Source organism: Natator depressus, chromosome 8 (genome assembly GCF_965152275.1).
Source record: "Natator depressus isolate rNatDep1 chromosome 8, rNatDep2.hap1, whole genome shotgun sequence".
In the NCBI taxonomy this organism is placed as follows: Eukaryota; Metazoa; Chordata; order Testudines; family Cheloniidae; genus Natator; species Natator depressus.
In genome coordinates this window covers 89,928,848-89,946,231 of record NC_134241.1, presented here as the reverse complement: position 1 = coordinate 89,946,231, position 17,384 = coordinate 89,928,848, and the positions used below count along the sequence as shown (strand labels likewise).

At 39.3% G+C, this 17,384-nt stretch overlaps 1 protein-coding gene across 3 annotated transcripts; it reads left to right on the top strand.

Annotated features, from left to right (window-relative positions):
• Positions 1 to 1,804: 1,804 nt before the first annotated feature.
• Positions 1,805 to 16,488, top strand: USP1 (ubiquitin specific peptidase 1). 3 transcript variants are annotated; one of them, XM_074961621.1, is made up of 9 exons: positions 1,819 to 1,972; positions 2,744 to 2,991; positions 5,040 to 5,163; positions 6,732 to 6,839; positions 7,430 to 7,590; positions 8,920 to 9,626; positions 10,367 to 10,537; positions 12,037 to 12,238; positions 15,259 to 16,488. In XM_074961621.1, the coding sequence occupies exons 2-9, from the start codon at positions 2,822 to 2,824 to the stop codon at positions 15,995 to 15,997; spliced, it is 2,382 nt and encodes a 793-aa protein (XP_074817722.1). In that variant the 5' UTR covers positions 1,819 to 1,972; positions 2,744 to 2,821; the 3' UTR covers positions 15,998 to 16,488. The 3 variants fall into 3 exon arrangements, with proteins under 3 accessions (XP_074817723.1, XP_074817722.1, XP_074817724.1); XM_074961622.1 differs by lacking the exon at positions 2,744 to 2,991 and having other exon boundaries at positions 1,805 to 1,972; XM_074961623.1 differs by lacking the exon at positions 1,819 to 1,972 and having other exon boundaries at positions 2,833 to 2,995.
• Positions 16,489 to 17,384: the final 896 nt, after the last annotated feature.

Here is a 17,384-nt window from a genome sequence, read left to right as displayed (position 1 = left end):
AACAAGCAGGAAAATATTTTCAAAGAAAATCTCCACAAAACTTTCAGACCTACTACTGTAGAAATCAGAAAGAGGAAAAAAGGGCACCAACCTATTTTTCCCTTTGCACATCACCTTTAAAGTAAAACTATAAGAGAGAACTAAAATTTGACTTTTGTTTAAAAAAAAAAATTGGGTGAAGCAGAAGCAAGCGTACCGGTGAAATGTTTGGGGGGGGGGGAAAGATATGAGGGCTATGGCCTACTTTCCATGTGCTGATTTGAACTACACATTGTGGGCACCACCTGGTGGAGACAGGGAGGATTCTTCATCTTGCATTCTTTATTATCTTTATCCCTACTACTGTATGACAGGGTGCTTCCTGCCCAAAGGCAATCCTCCGCCTCCCAGACCAGAGTCACCTTGACTTGAGAGGGTGAGCATACACCTGAGTTGTTTCTCAGTCCCTTTGCAATGAGAATGTAAATATCGGTTAAAAAAGTTAACTGGTTAAATGTTTAAAATTGTATCATTTAATTGGTTAACCGTTAACCAAGGTTGCTCTGGCTGGCCTGGCACAGTCCCTCTGGCCAATGGTTAAGGTCTGGTTAACCGATAAGCCTAATGCTTAGGTTAACCTTTTACATCCCTCTTTGCAACCCTTATATTCACAGTTGGAGTTTTATCCTGAGTCTCTCATGTATTGTTTTTTGAAAGCCCAGCCCGGGGAGGCCAGTGGTGACGTAGAGCTCTCAGCTTCCACGTGCCCAGGCTCAATCGGTTTCTCGCAGCTGGCTGCAGGGAAAACCTTGAGCGCAGGGCCGAGCAGAAGGCGAACCCGCCATGGGCTACCCAACGAGCTCCTCGTGCTGGCTGAGCCAGGGGCAAGTTCTTGGGGCGGGGGGGGGGAGTTTGCAATTTTTTGAGCAGACTTACTTAGAGATGCTGCTTAATTCATGCCACTTCTTTCCAAAGCTCGCTCTCCCCCAGCCCTGGGGCTGCCAGGTAGGATGACCAGACAGGAAGTGTGAAAAATCAGGACAGGGGGTGGGGGGTAATAGGCGCCTATATAACACAAAGCCCCAAATATCAGGACTGTGCCTATAAAATCGGGACATCTGGTCACCCTACCGCCAGGCCGCATCGCCCACAGCTCGGGCTGGCCTCGGTGCTCGGACTGTTACAGCGCCCCGGACCACGGGGGAACTGCTGCCCACAGGGCACGGGCACAGCCGCCTGGGCCTGCGCCGGCTTTGCCCCGTCCGTCCCCCACACGCCACCCGCGCTCCGCCCTACGCCTCCCTCTCTGCGTCCCCCCACTTCTCACGCCTCGCTCCAGTCCGAGAGCCGTTAAATTACCCGGGACCATTTGAACAGCCTCATAGGAATAATCCGCTCGCGCAAAACGCTGATTGGGTGATCTTCTCGCGCTGTTATTGGCGGAGGCGGCAGAGGGTGGGTGGGGTTGAGTCTGCGTGTAAGGACCTACTCACTTCCCTTGGAAAGGGAGGGGGGAGCAGCCATCCATGTACGATGGTTTAACCCGTCCCATCCCCTTCCCAGGCTCGAGCCCTCTGGCCAGGCCTCTACCGCCGCACACGCGCGCCCCGCCAGGACCCCGCGGGCTGGCCAATATATTGCCTGAGTCCAGGAGACAGACAGTTGTGGTGGGGTTCCTAGGGCGCCCCATAATGCGGCCTAGCGCTCCTACCAGATTTTTGTGAGGAGCCGACGCTCTGTTGGCCGATGCTACCCTTTCAGTCCCGAGGGTCCTGGAGGGATTTCTCTGCTGGCGTTTGCTCTGGAAGGCCGCACACGCCCTGGCGCGACGGGGCAGGTGTCGGGTCCTGGGGCTAGGGAAAACCCGCCAACTTTCCCGTTGTGGGGAGCGCGGGACTGGGGCGCCCTGTAGTCTCCATAGCAACCAGGGAGGGTGATTCTGGGAGAGCATGCCCCCTCCCGGCGGCACCGGGGCCAAGCGAAGATGTAGCGGGTGAGGAGACGCGGCGCCGGCAGGGACCCTCCCCCCGGGAGTCAGGGGACTCACCCCGTCCCTTGCGGGTCAGGAGCGGGGGAGGGGAGAGGGCGCCTCCACTCACCCTGGGGCTGGTGGAGTTTGGGGGTTTCCCCGCCCGCCTCAAGATGTGCCTGGGGAGCCTGTAATTCCTTCCCGGGGACACGCTCCGTCGGGGTCACTCTCCTCGGGGGGAGGGGGCATGGCTGGAATAAAGGGCTTAGTCTGCTTTAGTCTCGCTCGCTGGGTGCGCCAGGGGCCCTGTGGTGCGGGGCAGCGGCCGCTTTCCCGCGTCGGGGCCGAACCCCGCTGCAGGCTCGGGTTGTTAGGGCTCGCAGAAGGTGCTGTCGCTGGGCGGGCTTCCCCGCCACCGAACCCCCAACAACAGCCCTGCTCTCGAGAGCGGGTCAGGCAGGCTCCAGCCCATTCGTCCCTTGGCCTCCCTGCTGGAAATGCCGCACGGGCACCAGGCGGTGTAGACCGTGTCTGCTGTGAGGTGGGCTCGATCTTCTACACGACACTGAAACGTCAGCATAGCCCCTTGCAGGCAGGCCCCTGGACACAGCCAGGAGAGACGACCTGGCTTTGGTCATTTCCAATTCCCGCCTAGATTCGGAGTGCTGAAGGTGGAACGGCTCTTGCCCAGTCCTCTGAGCCACGCGGGCCACTAGAAAGCACAGTCATGAACTTTTACTGCATGCATGGCCGCTTCCCATAATAAAAGTAAATGTAACATTATGTATTTGACAGGTGTTACTGCCGACTGCAGCTTTCTGTCTAGGGTGATCTTATTCCCCGTCCCCATTATTATTTGTGAGTGAGGAAAAAATGCCAGGTGTATTACCAAGTGACGCTACTGGGCTTTTGAGAGGTAGCCCGTCAAAGAAAAACAGGCTTTCCCTGAAGCTTTTCCAAAAAAAGGAAACTAAAAGAGCACTGGATTTTACAGATTCACAAGAAAATGAACAAAAGAGTTCAGAATACAGAGGCTCAGAAATGTATGTAAGAGAAGATTTTCTGATTATAACCTAGGTCAATGCTAAACGTTCTAATAAGTATTTTTATTTTATATCAGAAATAGTTTGTTTAATAATGGACAAGTGGGAGTAAAAAACATCTTAATAAATGGATGTCTTATCAACCTGGCTCTTGAAAACGAAACTGTTATGCTTACTGCACTGCTCCAATAGAGAATAAATGTCACAAAGCATATTATAATGGAATGCTTGAGTCGGTTTCATCTAACTGAACTGATTTTGGTACTTGAAACCTAATTTAAGAAAATGAGAGGTGACTGAGTTTACACTTACTATGGATGTTAACCTTGCCTGTAGAATGTCTTTTTAACTTGTGGAGAATGTGATCAATACACAAAGCTAACAAAGGATACTTATTCAGATTTACGTACCAAGTTATTTTAAACAAATTGATATTCTGGCTTTAAAGAATTTGCAAACAACAAACCTGTTTTTCAAAATGAGATTTAAGTGAGCCTGGGCAAGGTTCTGGATTTTAAAGTCCTATTTCTAGTACTTGTACAAACATTGGCAGTTCCAGTACTAGCTTTCTTCCATTACATTTCACCAGTGTCCCTCAATTCCAGAATGAGGCTTCCAGCTCACTTCATACCAGGTAATGAAGAGGGTTAGATGGGAAAAGGAAAATTACAGCTGCACTGATGACCATTTAACGCGTTTGTTCTGTTACACCAGTGGAATGCGTTATCAGTCTAATGCTTCTACATTAGCTTTTGGTTGCTTCGTTGCATAATGGACTGAGTCTTGCCCTTGGATTTGTGTGCAGGAATTTCTGTGACGACAAGCTTTTGGTGATGGGAAGGGTTAGAATGGAAAGTATACACTGTGGCATTTTTCACTTAGTGCTGCAGTAACTAAGTCTCTGAATAACTCAAACATTATAGAAAAACTTGTAGGATTTTTTCCATATTTGTTTGAAGGACTTCAGAAAAAACTGCCTGACCAGGTGTAGTACATACATAGGTGTCCTACCAAATTCACGGTCCATTTTGTTCAATTTCACAGTCAGAGGATTTTAAAAATAATAATTTTCATGATTTCAGTTATTTAAATCTGAAATTTCATGGTATTGTAACTGTAGGGGTCCTGACCCAAAAGGGGGCTCTGGTGGGCAGGGTTTGCAAGGTTACTATAGGGGGGTCATGGTACTGTCACCCTTACTCTTGCACTGCTGCTGGTGGTGGTAGTGCCTTCAGAGCCTGGCAGGCGGAGAGCAGCAGCTGCTGGCTGGGAGCCCAGCTCTGAAGGCAGTGCTGCCAGCAGCAGCGCGGAAGTAAGAATGACATGGTATGGTATTGCCACCCTACTTCTGTGCTGTTGCTGGTAGGGTGCTGCCTTCAGAGTTGGGCGCCCTGCCACCCAGCTCTGAAGGGAGAGCAGAAGTAACAGTGGCAATTCTGTGACACCCCCCCCCCCCCCCAATAATCTTGCAACCCTCCCAACGCGCTTTAGGTCAGGACCTCCAATTTGAGAAACGCTGGTGTACTATGTGAAATCTGTATAGTATAGGGTAAAAGTACACAAAACATCAGATTTCACGAAGGGGAGACCAGATTTCACGGCCCATGATGCGTTTTTCATGGCTGTAAATTTGGTAGGGCCCTACACATGGGTATTGTACTATTCCTGGAATATCTGTGTGCTTATTGCAAATCTTTTTGCATAAATTCCTAGAAAATACTGTTTCTGTTGAGTGGTTCCATCTTTGCGCATACAGCATAGCATGAGTTTCAAAAACTGGTAGTTTTGGTGCCATCTATGATCTGTTGACAGTATACAAAGATTAATTTTATATAGTAGTGCAAGGGCCAGATTTTTAAAGGTATTTAGGCACCCAACTCCCTTTAAAAATCCAGCCCCAAGTGTTAAAATATGTTTTGTAAGAAGTTAATAATGTGAAGGACAAACACTTCAAAAGGTCAAGGAGATGTATATGCATGTGTTCTAAGATATTTTTTAAAAAAAAAAAGCCTTGCTTTCTATTACATACTCTCTTCTCTGTTTAATAGTGATCAGGTTGTTCCTGCAGCACAGCCTCCTTCACCCATTAGTTGTGAGAAAAAAGACAACATGCTGCCTTTTGTGGGATTGAACAATCTTGGCAATACTTGTTACCTTAACAGCATACTTCAGGTAAATTCATATTTTGGGGATGGGAAAAGATATTTGTGTTGTCGTTAAACATTTTATACAAGCATTTTAGACTCCTGCTTTGACAAAGTATTGGGTAAAAATGAGATTGAAGGGAGATACCACACACTCAAGGCAGCCAATGATGCACATGTATCTATATCTACTCCTGCGCACATGCAGGAGTAATTGTTATATAAAGAAATTACTGCGTTGCCCTAAAGGTTTGCTTCCAGGATTGGGCATGAGTTGACCAAACTTGTTCTCTGACCACACCACTTTCCTCGTTTTGCGTCATTGTGCCAAGTTGGGTGCACGAGTGGAGGCAGAACCTGGTGGTGTAAATCGCTTTGTATTCTGCAGAGGGATGCAGATTGCCCTTTAATCTAATAAAGCAAAGTTCCATCCAACACTAATAGTTGGAATATTCTAAGGGATGCTATCAAGTAGTTGAAACTCTCAATTTTATTATTTGTTTCCCAATTTATGAAATTAAAAAAATAACTAATTTGAATCTCTTTTAAAACTGAAGCACTCCCCTGCAATGTTGGAAACTCTATCTTTGTACTAGTGCAGGAAACTAGAAAGTCAAACCGATGACTAGTCACTTCTCTACACAAGTTTAAAAAGTGTAGTGAAGTGAAAAAATAAACAGTATAAGTGATGAAAATGAAACACTGTTTAGTTTACTTTTCAGTCATTCATGTTAACTGACTTATCTTCTATCCCTTTAACCACTTGGGTGGAATTTTCAAGTGCCTAAGGGAGTCAGTTGCCCAATTCTTATTAAATTTTGAAGCTTTAAAATCACTGGGAGTTGGACATCTGACTCCCTTTGGCATTTTAAGTATTATGAGTGAGACTTTTTCAAATTTCCACCTTAGTTTTAGTTAGTGGAGATAACTGTATAGTCGGGGAATTCAAAAGTAAGCTTTCCACTACAGCTATGCATTCCTGAATATCAGCAGTATTTACTCTCACTGTACTGTAAAATGAGTGTTGAGTAGCAGGGAGAAGTTTAACTTTTGAAGGATGGTCTCATGGTTAAATTGTTGGGCTGAAATTTGGTAGACAAGGTTCCCTGATCTGCAACAGACTTCCAGTGGATGTTGGATTGAGCGCCTAATCTTTCTTCCTCAATTCCTTACTTGTAAAGTGGAGATAGGAAAGAATTCTCACAAGGACTTTGGGAGGATAAATTCGTTAATATTTGAGGTATTACGGTATTTATGACCTCCATTTCCTCAAATGCCACAGTGATTAGAACCACATAAGTACCTAGGTAGAACTTCTTTACCTTTGTGCTTAAGTTTTTAACACATTTATATATATATATATATATATAAAATATTATTTTTAAATTGTACTCTACCTATATTTGCAAAGTCTGGGCCATCAAGGTTTCTGCATCCTTGCGTGCTGTGTAACAACCTAGGAGATGCAGAAGCAGATCTTGGCCTATGTGCATGGACTTTTAATATTAGTTTTAACTTTAGTTTCTTGTACAACTTTTGCTAACTTTACAGTTTTTTTTTCTTGTTTTTTTTCTTGTTTTATACTGCTGCTGCTAGGTGTTATATTTTTGCCCTGGCTTTAAAACTGGAGTGAAACACTTATTTAACATTATTTCAAAAAAGAGAGAAATGTTAAAGGATGAAGGAGAACAAAAGTCAGACAAGGTAAATTTTATATGTATCATTTGATCTTTCTTTAGCTGTAATTATGCAAGTAAGAGCAGCATAAATTAAAGTGTCATATCTTGGAATATGTAGGGGCACACAGTAAAGAGCTTTCTTTAACTTCCTGTTGAAGAAAATTTACCTTTATTATAGTGGAATAATTTTTGACTCATTTACAACTTATAACACTGCTCTTCAAAGTTATTTCTGGAAGGTTTATAAGTAAGACTGCAAGTCTTTCACGGAGGTCACGGAAGTCAGAGATTCTGTGACTTTCTGGGATCTCCGTGACTTCCGCAGCTGCAGCGGCTAACCTCAGAGTGGCAGCAGGACCCAGGCTGACCCCCGCCCTAGAGTTATTTTGGGGCTAGAATATCTGGTGGAATCTGTTTGTCGTTCATACTCACTTTCTACAGGCAAAGAAGCAATATATTTAATGTTTCAAGAAGCACCTGCTTCCATCCCTTTAACTGATAAAAATGCTGTCAATGACTGACAGAAAAGGGATGAAGGAGGCAGGGAAAAAAACCTTCAACTGTTGTATTCAGAGGCAAAAGCTCAACTATTTGTCTTTTCTTTTATGATTACAGGGAAGTTGTAAAGAAGATCCTTTGGCAAGTTATGAACTAATCTTCAGTTTGCATTCCTTGATTCTTTCAGTGGAACAGCTTCAGGCCAGCTTTCTATTAAATCCAGAAAAATATACAGATGAACTTGCTACTCAGCCAAGAAGGCTACTAAACACACTTAGGTATAAATAATCTTAAATTAAATGTCAGAATTTTCACTGAAATTCGAGCTGATTATAATTTGTGTATTACAATTTTAAGAAAAAGTTGGGGGTTGATGTTCTTAAATTTGATACACCAGCGTAGGAAATGTGTGTTTTTTCCACATTCCATGCAGGGGATTGCATCAGTTCTGCTGCTAAGTAGAATTCTCTAGCAGCCACATAGTGAAACTGATATAATCCCAGTCAATTTTACTGTGGGAAGGTGGCCCAAGATAAAATTTGTGCATCTACTGTTTCAGGTATCTCTTGTCGTATCAAAGTTTAGAGCTAAGATTACAGGCCTTGATCCTGTAAGGTTCTGAGTACTTTGGCCCAGATCCAGCAAAGCATTTAAATATGTTTATGTCACTAGGACTACACAAATGCTTTAATTTAAGTATGTGCTTAAGTGCTTTGCTGGATCAGGGCTAGAGTGCTCAGCACCTTGCAGGATTCAGCCTGTGAAATGGCCATTTGCCCCTAGCCTCCTTTCCATGGCTACCTGTGGTACATGGACCTTCTCTTCAGGCCTGGACTTTTTATCCAAACATCCCTAATTTTGAATCTCAAATCATATTATAGTTAGCTACTTAGTAAACAGTCTGCAGTGGTGAACGTCTATTTTTTTTATTCTTAATCCAGTGCCGAAGTAGTTCTTAAAACTGCTCTGCTTTTTGTCAATTGTAGCACTTAATTGAGGTAAACTGGTGTTGTTTATTGATAATACACCTGGACATTGATCTTGTGGTATTGTTCTATCACAGAAAGGCAGTGTCTAGAAAATAGAGAGGGGACACAAGGAGTTAAGACATGTGGGTTCTATGCCAGACTGCCTCCAAATTATGACATTAGTCAAGTCAATTCACTTCTTTGGCCTCAGCTTTCTCATCTGTAAAATGTCCAGAAACATTTATTGCACATGAATATTTTGAGTTTGTGTCTGTATTTATATATAGTCTTTCAGTTGAGAACATAAGTGTTTTACAAACTAATACATCTGTATCAATCCTTTAGTATTAGTTTCTTAACGTCTATTGTAAAATGTAGTCTTATGTTCCAATATTTTCATCCTTTTGTGATTAACACAGAAGTGCTACACAATTTTGTATTCGTTCCTGAAACGATCAGATCCTTCCTCTTTGACTCTTCTTGTGCTTCCACCCCAGTCTGTGGACTCTCTCACTGCCAGATGTAAATTAAAAATATAAGATCTGCATAGGAGTTCCATTGTAACACAATAACTGATCAAGTGGTAGTCTCCAGATATATCATTTCAAAACTATATAACACTTCCCTTTTTCTTTATAGAGAACTTAACCCTATGTATGAAGGATATCTGCAACATGATGCCCAGGAAGTATTGCAGTGTATTCTTGGTAACATCCAGGAAACGTGTCAGATATTGAAGAAGGAAGAATTGAAAAATATGCCAGTGGAAGAGCCTGTAGCTCACTTGGAGAAGTCTAATCAAAATACTGAAAGCAATGGCATTAACAGCGCTGTTGAGGAAAATGACTATGCAACAAGCAGTCACACTGCAGAGAGTTCTGAAGACAAACTATCCAAAGGAATTGGGAAAAGGAAAAGTGACACTGAGAGTGGGAATGCAAAGAAAAAATCTAAAGTATCCAAGGAGCATAATGCAGTAGAAGAAAATCAGAGACAGACCAGGTCAAAGAGGAAAGCAACAGCGGAGAAACTAGAAAATCATACGGAAGCCATTGATAAGTATTCTATTGAAAATGAGATTGCAAAGCCAACACAGAAGAAATCACGACTTAAATTAAACTGGTTTAAGTCTTCAGGCAAACAGCCCAGCATTCTGTCTAAATTCTGTAGTGTCGGAAAGCTAGCAAACAACTTGGGATCCAAAGAGCAGATGAAAGAAACTGATGCCTGTGAGATTGAAAAGGCATCTGTAAAGTGTGAAAGTGGTAATATAAAAGAATACTGTGAACTTGCATCCCCTGTGGAAAGTGCTGGTGAAAAAAGAACTGAAAAACCACTACAAGAAGGTTAGTAAAAGCGTGGGCTTAATGTAAACACAGTAGGACTAAGAAACCAATACATCGGGGAAGTTGGTGCTCAAATACCATAGTGAGGATTTGAAATCTATTTTTCCTTAAATGGAAAATTTCTACACCTAACGTAATCCTAGATTATATATATATATATAAAATACCTGACATACAGATGTATCTAAGATATATAATAATAATTAGAAATTAGAGCATGAACAGAAAATAAGGCTCATTGTAGTAATGCAATGTAAAAAGCTTAGAAGAATGCCAAATTTATACTCGTATTACCTCTTGCTAATTTATAATGTAGAATGTGGGTTGTGAACTTGAAAAGTCCACAAGTGTTTGTTCCGCACAAGAGAATTATTTATCATTAAGGTTAATGCCAACATATACACAATCCATGAATGATACAAAACAAATTACCCAAGATGGGACATTTTCAATAAAGGATAAATCTAGAATCTAATCTTAAAATAAAATTTGAATATTTCAAGATCAAGATTTTTTTTTCATATGCTTTATTCAATATACAGTCATCATGTGCTGGTTTTTATGGTCTGTTAAATATTATAATACAAATGAAGGAATGTGAATATCTAAAACTGAGACCAAGTCTGTTGTGCTTAATGCCAGTTCAGGAAGAATAGTACCAATAACTGTCCTTAATGTACTACTCTGAATAAGAACTTTATTGTTAATATAAACATAATCTATTATGTAACTTTTTCTAGGTTCAGAGTTAGCTGTTTTTGAATTAGTGGAGAAACTGTTCCAGGGTCAGTTGGTATTGAGAACACGATGTTTGGAGTGTGAATGTTTTACTGAAAGAAGAGAAGACTTTCAGGACATCAGTGTCCCAGTACAAGAAGATGAACTTTCTAAAGCAGAAGAGAGTTCTGAAAGTAAGTAACAGTAAAGGGTCACAATGTACGTATCTGATTCATACATTTATAGTTTTGGGGTGCCCTTGGTGTTTATAATGTTACTAGAAATTGCTTTTGGTCCTGGCCACGTCAATATCTTATGATTTTCTTTAGAATTGGAAACCATAGCCTTGATAATATGGATGGATCCAAAAAGCATTAAAAATGTTATTTTAAATTCACTCTCCTGATATGACACAGGTGCTTGCAATCCTTTTATTCATTTGAATGGACACTATCAACTTGAAAGAGCATTTCTATCTGGATTTTTTTTTTTTTTTTTGCCTAATGTAGTTATAACTAATCCCTCAGAGTAAAATGTTAGAGAAATATTTTTTTCCAGCTTGTTTTGTGCATCTAACAACTTGGTGTATATAGTCAATTTTAGTTCCTTTCTCACAATTGATCAGTTTGATAATGATGATCGTGGGCCTACCCTTTCTCCCTTGTTGTAAAAAATCCTTTTAAGGAGCAGGGAAGTAGAAAACCCCATATCTAACCCTTTGAGAAAAAACAGGATATATACTGCATGAAGCATGCTCAAATTTTTTTTAAGTTTCTGTTTGAAAATGTAAATTGTCATTGTTCCTTTAGAGTGTCACCAAGATACTACGCATTTTATATTTTTGTGTACTTTTTCTCTCAAATTATATTGGTGTTTCTTGTATGGTGTCCCTAAGGCTACTTCACAAGTATTGATGATTTATATTTGTTTTATATGAATTTTCCAAAACTGATGCACATATAGTAACACACTAAAATTTATTTCAAAGTTGTAAAAACTGATTTTAAAAACTTCTAAATTCAGGGTAGTAAAGAAAAGGTTGTTTTAACTCCCAATGATGTAATTTGGGGGAGATTTTACTATTCCTGACTTCCTATTACATTAGGTGGGGAAAGATGAAAATATTAATCTTGAATTAAAATAGACTAAACCTAATTCCAATTACGTTTTCTTTTTTAAAGATTTAAAAGTTACTACCACTGCAGATGTTGGCAGTGAAGCTTTTTTTTTATATATATGAAATCTGGTTTAAAGCTGTCAGTGCAAGCCAGACATGACAGGGGAAGAGAACTTGCTAGTTATTTTGGAAACCTACCTACCTTTTAAAAATGGGCCAAATTCTGCTCTTAGATACGTGTGCACAATTCCTAGGGAAGTCAGTGGGAGTTGTGCACTTGTCTTATCTCAGCCTTTGAAGACCTTTTGTTTAAATCTGAAACACAGCAGCATACCAACTGTTTTTCAATCTGAGTTAATCTACATCCTGGCTAGTATCTCTCATTTTTGCACTTCCTGAAATTCAGTGAGCAGAGATGATTTGCTTATCTTGGTTTTCAGTCTATTTGGTGCATTTTTAATATTCTTAACTTTAATACTAGTTCTTGCAAGTGTCAACTTTTATAGCTCTGTTTTAAAATTCTTGTGGTATATATTGGAAATGTAAATAACTATCTGTAATAATTCTCTTTTGTAGTTTCTCCAGAGCCAAAAACAGAAATGAAGACCCTAAAATGGGCAATTTCACAGTTTGCATCAGTAGAGAGGATTGTGGGAGAGGATAAATATTTCTGTGAAAACTGCCGTCATTACACAGAAGCAGAACGCAGTCTTTTATTTGATAAAATGCCTGAAGTTATAACCGTTCACTTGAAGTGCTTTGCTGCTAATGGCTTAGAGTGAGTATTGCAGATAAACTATATTAAGCAACAGTGCTGCTGGAAGAGAAACCTTGCCAAAACAGATGCAAAAGTTTAAATAACAAAACTTGTTTGTAGCCTGAATTTAACTTTTTGAAAAATCCCTTGTGAAAACAGAGAATATAAGTAGTTTATTTAGCTGTTTAGCACAGGCTCTTCATATTTTAGCAAGCCACAAAACAATTTTCTCAGTGTTTAGATTACCAAGTTTTGTAATACCCTTGTGAAAGCTGGGGAAAATATTCTCAACGTCTCATGCCAACATTGTTTTCTTGTGTTCCTAATGGAGCTTGAAATTTTTTGGGGGGGGGGGGGGGGGGGACTTGTTTACTTGCTAATATCAACTATGGGGATAGGTTAACTATTTCAGGATAGGTAGTTAAAAAGCTACAGCGCATAAAACTGGATTTGGCAACTGCAGATGGTAGAGATTTTGTCACTGAGGGAGTAGAAGACATTTTAGAAAGAAAATACTGGAGATTAGCCTCCCAAGTTCAAAACATATTTTTAAGGTATACCAAATTTGGACCATAGTAATTTGACTATGTCTTTGACTTTTAAAAAACTCCCCTAAATTAATTCAGTTACTATAAGTCCCATTTATGTTCGTACCTGTAGCTGAGCATTGGCAATATGCTCTTATACTATGTAAATCTTTATTTTGCTGAAAAGGTTACCATGCCTAATTTCAATATCTACTTTTTCTTCCAAATTTATGAATGTGAATAAAAATATTCTAGCAAATAGAAATGAATAAGAATAGTACAATAACAGTACAAATCTGAGAATTGGCTACAGCAACATACTTAATACAATTGTTTTGGGAGTAAGTTGGAAAAGCGCTTGAGTAAGTCACAATAGCACTATTCAGATCTCTGTAGAGAAATAACCTTAAGGTGACAGAAGGCCACATTTGAATACATTTTCATTATATTGTGAAATGTATTAAGGTTATTTGTTGTAATCATCATCCAACCACTAAATTGGAAATTTAATGATATAACATTACTGAGCTCATTTACAGTTTTTCATATGTTGAAACAACATATGCAGATTTGATCTGGCTTTCCAGCCCTCCCAGTATTATAAATTACAAGTGATTACTTTCCTGCCACCTGCATCATTTCCTCAGGAAGCAGTAAACAGACAAACTGCTTATTGGCTCAATATTCCACCACTTTACTTCAGTCCCAGAACATGTTCCTGCCACTCAATACTGCACAGAATCAGAATTCAAGATATTAAATGAAATTACCCAATGTTACAACTTGACTTACTGATTTAGGATGTTTTAGAGGTTGAAGCATGAGGCCTGGGAATCAGGAGATATATTCTGTTCCAAAAATCTGTTAGAAGCTTCCTGTGTGACCTTGAACAAGTCACTTAATTTCTCAGGGCTTTAGTCCCGATCTATAAAATGGGGATAATACTTTCATTCAAGATGTATTTTGAAACTTAATTAAATGTTTATAAAGTGCTTGGGGAATCTGCAGGTGGAAAGTGCTAGGAGTAGCACAAAACATGAATTGACAAATGAGTGGTGATAGGATACCCTGTAAACAGTTACTGATAGCAACTTTATGTACATATATTTATAGTCAATATAAATGTGTCTGTTTGTAAAATAACCACATTTTCAAAGGGTTATGGTACAAAATTTTGTCTGGTAATCTTCTGAGCTCCTAAATAATGAATTTCTCCCAAGTGCCATGAGTGCTGTAGGAATCTTTAGCTTTCTGGAGCTGTAGAAATGAAAATCCAATCACAAAATAAAAAAGCCTAATTGATGGAATTAGAGCAGAATGCTAATGAAGGTACCTCAGTCTTCTGCTTTGCCTCCTCTTCAGTAGTCCATTCGAGTTGTAAAATGTTTACCTTGCATTCTTGTACGTATTCCTTGATATGCAAACTAATTTTAGGCATGTCTTTGTTTTAATTAATATTCTGAGTCAGACGGAAGAGCCCATACGTTTCTGATCCTTCTGCAAGCAATTCAAAAATAAAACTATAGGGGGTTTTTGTCACAGGGACCCTCAATATTTTTGATCCTCAGTTTGTTTATAAGCTTAAACAACACTTTGTCTTCCTTGAGGATTTAGTTAGCAATTTCCAGGTTACATAGCCATTTTCCAAAAGTCATCTTTTTTTTTCTTCTGTCCTGGTGATCTTCAGATCCTCACTCAAAAATATTCACACTTCCATCCAGGCCAGTGATGCTATTTTGAACTGAATCCAGTCTCCTCATTTTCCCTTTGAACGATCTTGAATGCTTTCTGCAAAGGTATCGTCAGCCAAAGTGCAAGGAAGTAAGAACAGAGAGATCAAACTTAATATTGGAGTCAGGGATGCAGCTGAAACTGTCTGGAAAGTTTATTCTAAGGTTCCACTTTTTGGTTTCAGCATTTTAACTTGGAATAGCAATACAATATCGAAATCACTAGGCTTGGAAGAACAAAAGACACCTGCAAAACAAACAAGAACTGCCAAAGACAGTGAGCCAAAACACTGTCTTAGGTCACACCCATTGAGAGCCTGACTAGTTTATACATGAGAAAGTCAGCTCCTTTCTAATCTGGCTGGAAGAAAAAAATAGGACAACAAGAGAGAAAGCTGAGCAATTGAGAGAAGAAGGGATTTTTAATCACTGTTTAAAATTTTTGATTTTTAGTTAACATCTAGTTAGTGCCAATAATTAACATTTTAGAGAGAGGAAATCTTGGTTAAAGATTGTTTCACCCTTCTAGTTAAGTTGTGTGTTAATACACATCCTTTGAGTTCCCCAATAATTTTTTTTAGTGATACTGGGGAAGACCAGAATTGACATTCCTATTATTTATAAGTTATAAAACAAGCAGAAAAGTTTTCTGTTGTTGTTTTTAAGCGTCTATACATTGGAGTAGCAGAAAAAGGCTAGAAACTTCCCCCCCATCATTTGTAGGTCACGCAAAGAAAAATGTGAAATGATGCAATAATCTAACTTTACCATTTTTCTTTCAAAGGTTTGATTGTTATGGTGGACTGTCAAAGATAAATACTCCCTTATTGACACCTCTTAAATTGTCACTGGAAGAATGGAGCACAAAGTCTACTAATGATACCTATGGATTATTTGCAGTAGTAATGCACAGTGGCATTACAATTAGCAGTGGACACTACACTGCCTCTGTCAAAATTACAGATCTTAATAGTTTAGAATTAGACAAGGGCAATTTCATCACTGACCAGATGTATGAAGTGATTAAGCCAGAACCACTGAATGAGGAGGAAGCAAGAGCTGTTGCTGAAGATTATGATGATGGTGAAGTCTCTTTTAGAGTCAATGGAAATGCACAGTCAAGTAAAACTTTGAGCAAAAAGAATATGGAAGCTGTTGGACTTCTCGGAGGACAAAAAAGTAAGTCTGACTGTGACTTGTACAACAACAAAGCAACTAACCCTGATAAGGTTGTTAATACACTAACTGAAAATAAAAATTTTGAGTCTACCAGTACTAATGGGATCTTGGAGTTTGATAAAAGTACTGAAAATGGTGATCAAAATGGTATAGCTTTCAGTGGACTGGAAAACAAAGCTTTGTATGTGTTACAAAGCTTGAAGGAATATGAGGGAAAGTGGTTGCTTTTTGATGATTCTGAAGTGAAGGTTACAGAGGAAAAGGACTTTCTGAACTCTCTCTCCCCTACATCGTCATCTACATCAACTCCTTACCTTTTGTTTTATAAGAAAATTGTAGAGTGATACTGTATTTTGTAAATATTACAGATTTGCATACACCTGTTGATGTGCTTTTTGCATCAAGATTACCTTGATGTAACAGCTGTTTGTCTTTTGAAGCTACTGGATGATATTATAGATCTTACAATTCTGTGTAAACAGCACAATTTGAACTAACAAACCATGTCATAGAACTTTAACTCCTACTATAACTTCTGTGCTGCGGACTAGTGATGTCACCTTCTAGGAATACAAATCTGTATAGATTCTTAAAAGATGTCCAAAAATACAGTCGTGGCTTTTAAATAACTAGTTCTGTCACACCTGACTTGTGTATTATTAGCTTTTTTAAAAAAAAATAAAGTTATTTGTATTCACATTCTGGAGTAAATTTATATAAACTAGTAAAACTCATCAGAGGTTGTGTATTTTTGTAACACTGGAAGCAATATTTCATATCTAGTCTTTGGGGCATCAGTACAGGGCACAAAGTAACAGCTATAGCTTATTGATGACCTTCTCTCCCCCCCCCCCCCCCCCAAATATCTTTGCTGTGGTGTTCAAAGTACAAAAACTAACGAGGTCTTGTTAACTCATTTAGTGGATTGGAAGGAGTGGTACCGCATCTTAAAGTTTAACTTAATAGTGAATGTGATGCATACTAAGATTCTTTATATTGCAAGTATTAACTGATTCCTGTTCATAAAGATTTGAATGAGCTAACCTGCATCTGTTTTACATAGGTGTTAAGTGGACAAAGTGTAAATATGTGTGATATTGTAGGTATACCAGATGTATTTGTGGGAGAAAGAAAGCAATTCAAATTGCTGATCTGTATGCAGTGTAATAAAGTATTTTGTATTTTAAAAGCCTTCTAATTTGCATATGTGTTTGGGTGGATTAAGAATTGATCTTATTACCTTAACAGGCGAATTTGTACTGAGAGCTCACTGAAATATGGGAAAACTAAAGCATTGGCTTGATAGTGTGTGTACACAGATGTATGAAATAAAAACATAAAATGATATGCATTAATTTTGTCAGATGAATAGATCAGATTATGTATTTGAGAGCTTCTATTGCTCTGGCATTACTCTCTCTCCAATAGTATGGCACAAACACATCCTGCTTCTTTGATCTTTCCTCAAGGGATAAATGTTAACTAAAATTGCTTAGTTCTGGCTTTTACAATAACAAGATAATTACACTGGACAAAATTTAAGCCCTTATGTGAACAGCATTTCTGATCCATCTTTTAAGTTTTAAGGCCTACAGTAATTCATATGTTAAACTGTCAATAGTCAAAGGAGTTTACCAATAAACTTTAAAGAAAAATAATTTGTCCCAATTAGGACTAAGGTGTTTGCCAGCAAAGGCAAAGATTATTTTGAATAGGTGCTAGAAGAAGTCA

What these genes read in the sequence shown, in the direction of transcription:
- USP1 (XM_074961621.1), top strand. Translation starts at nt 2,822, where the DNA reads ATGCCAGGTGTATTACCAAGTGACGCTACTGGGCTTTTGAGAGGTAGC. An exon ending in GAATACAGAGGCTCAGAAAT is followed by an intron (nt 2,992 to 5,039) that starts GTATGTAAGAGA and finishes TCTGTTTAATAG; the next exon opens with TGATCAGGTTGTTCCTGCAG. An exon ending in TGAAAAACCACTACAAGAAG is followed by an intron (nt 9,627 to 10,366) that starts GTTAGTAAAAGC and finishes AACTTTTTCTAG; the next exon opens with GTTCAGAGTTAGCTGTTTTT.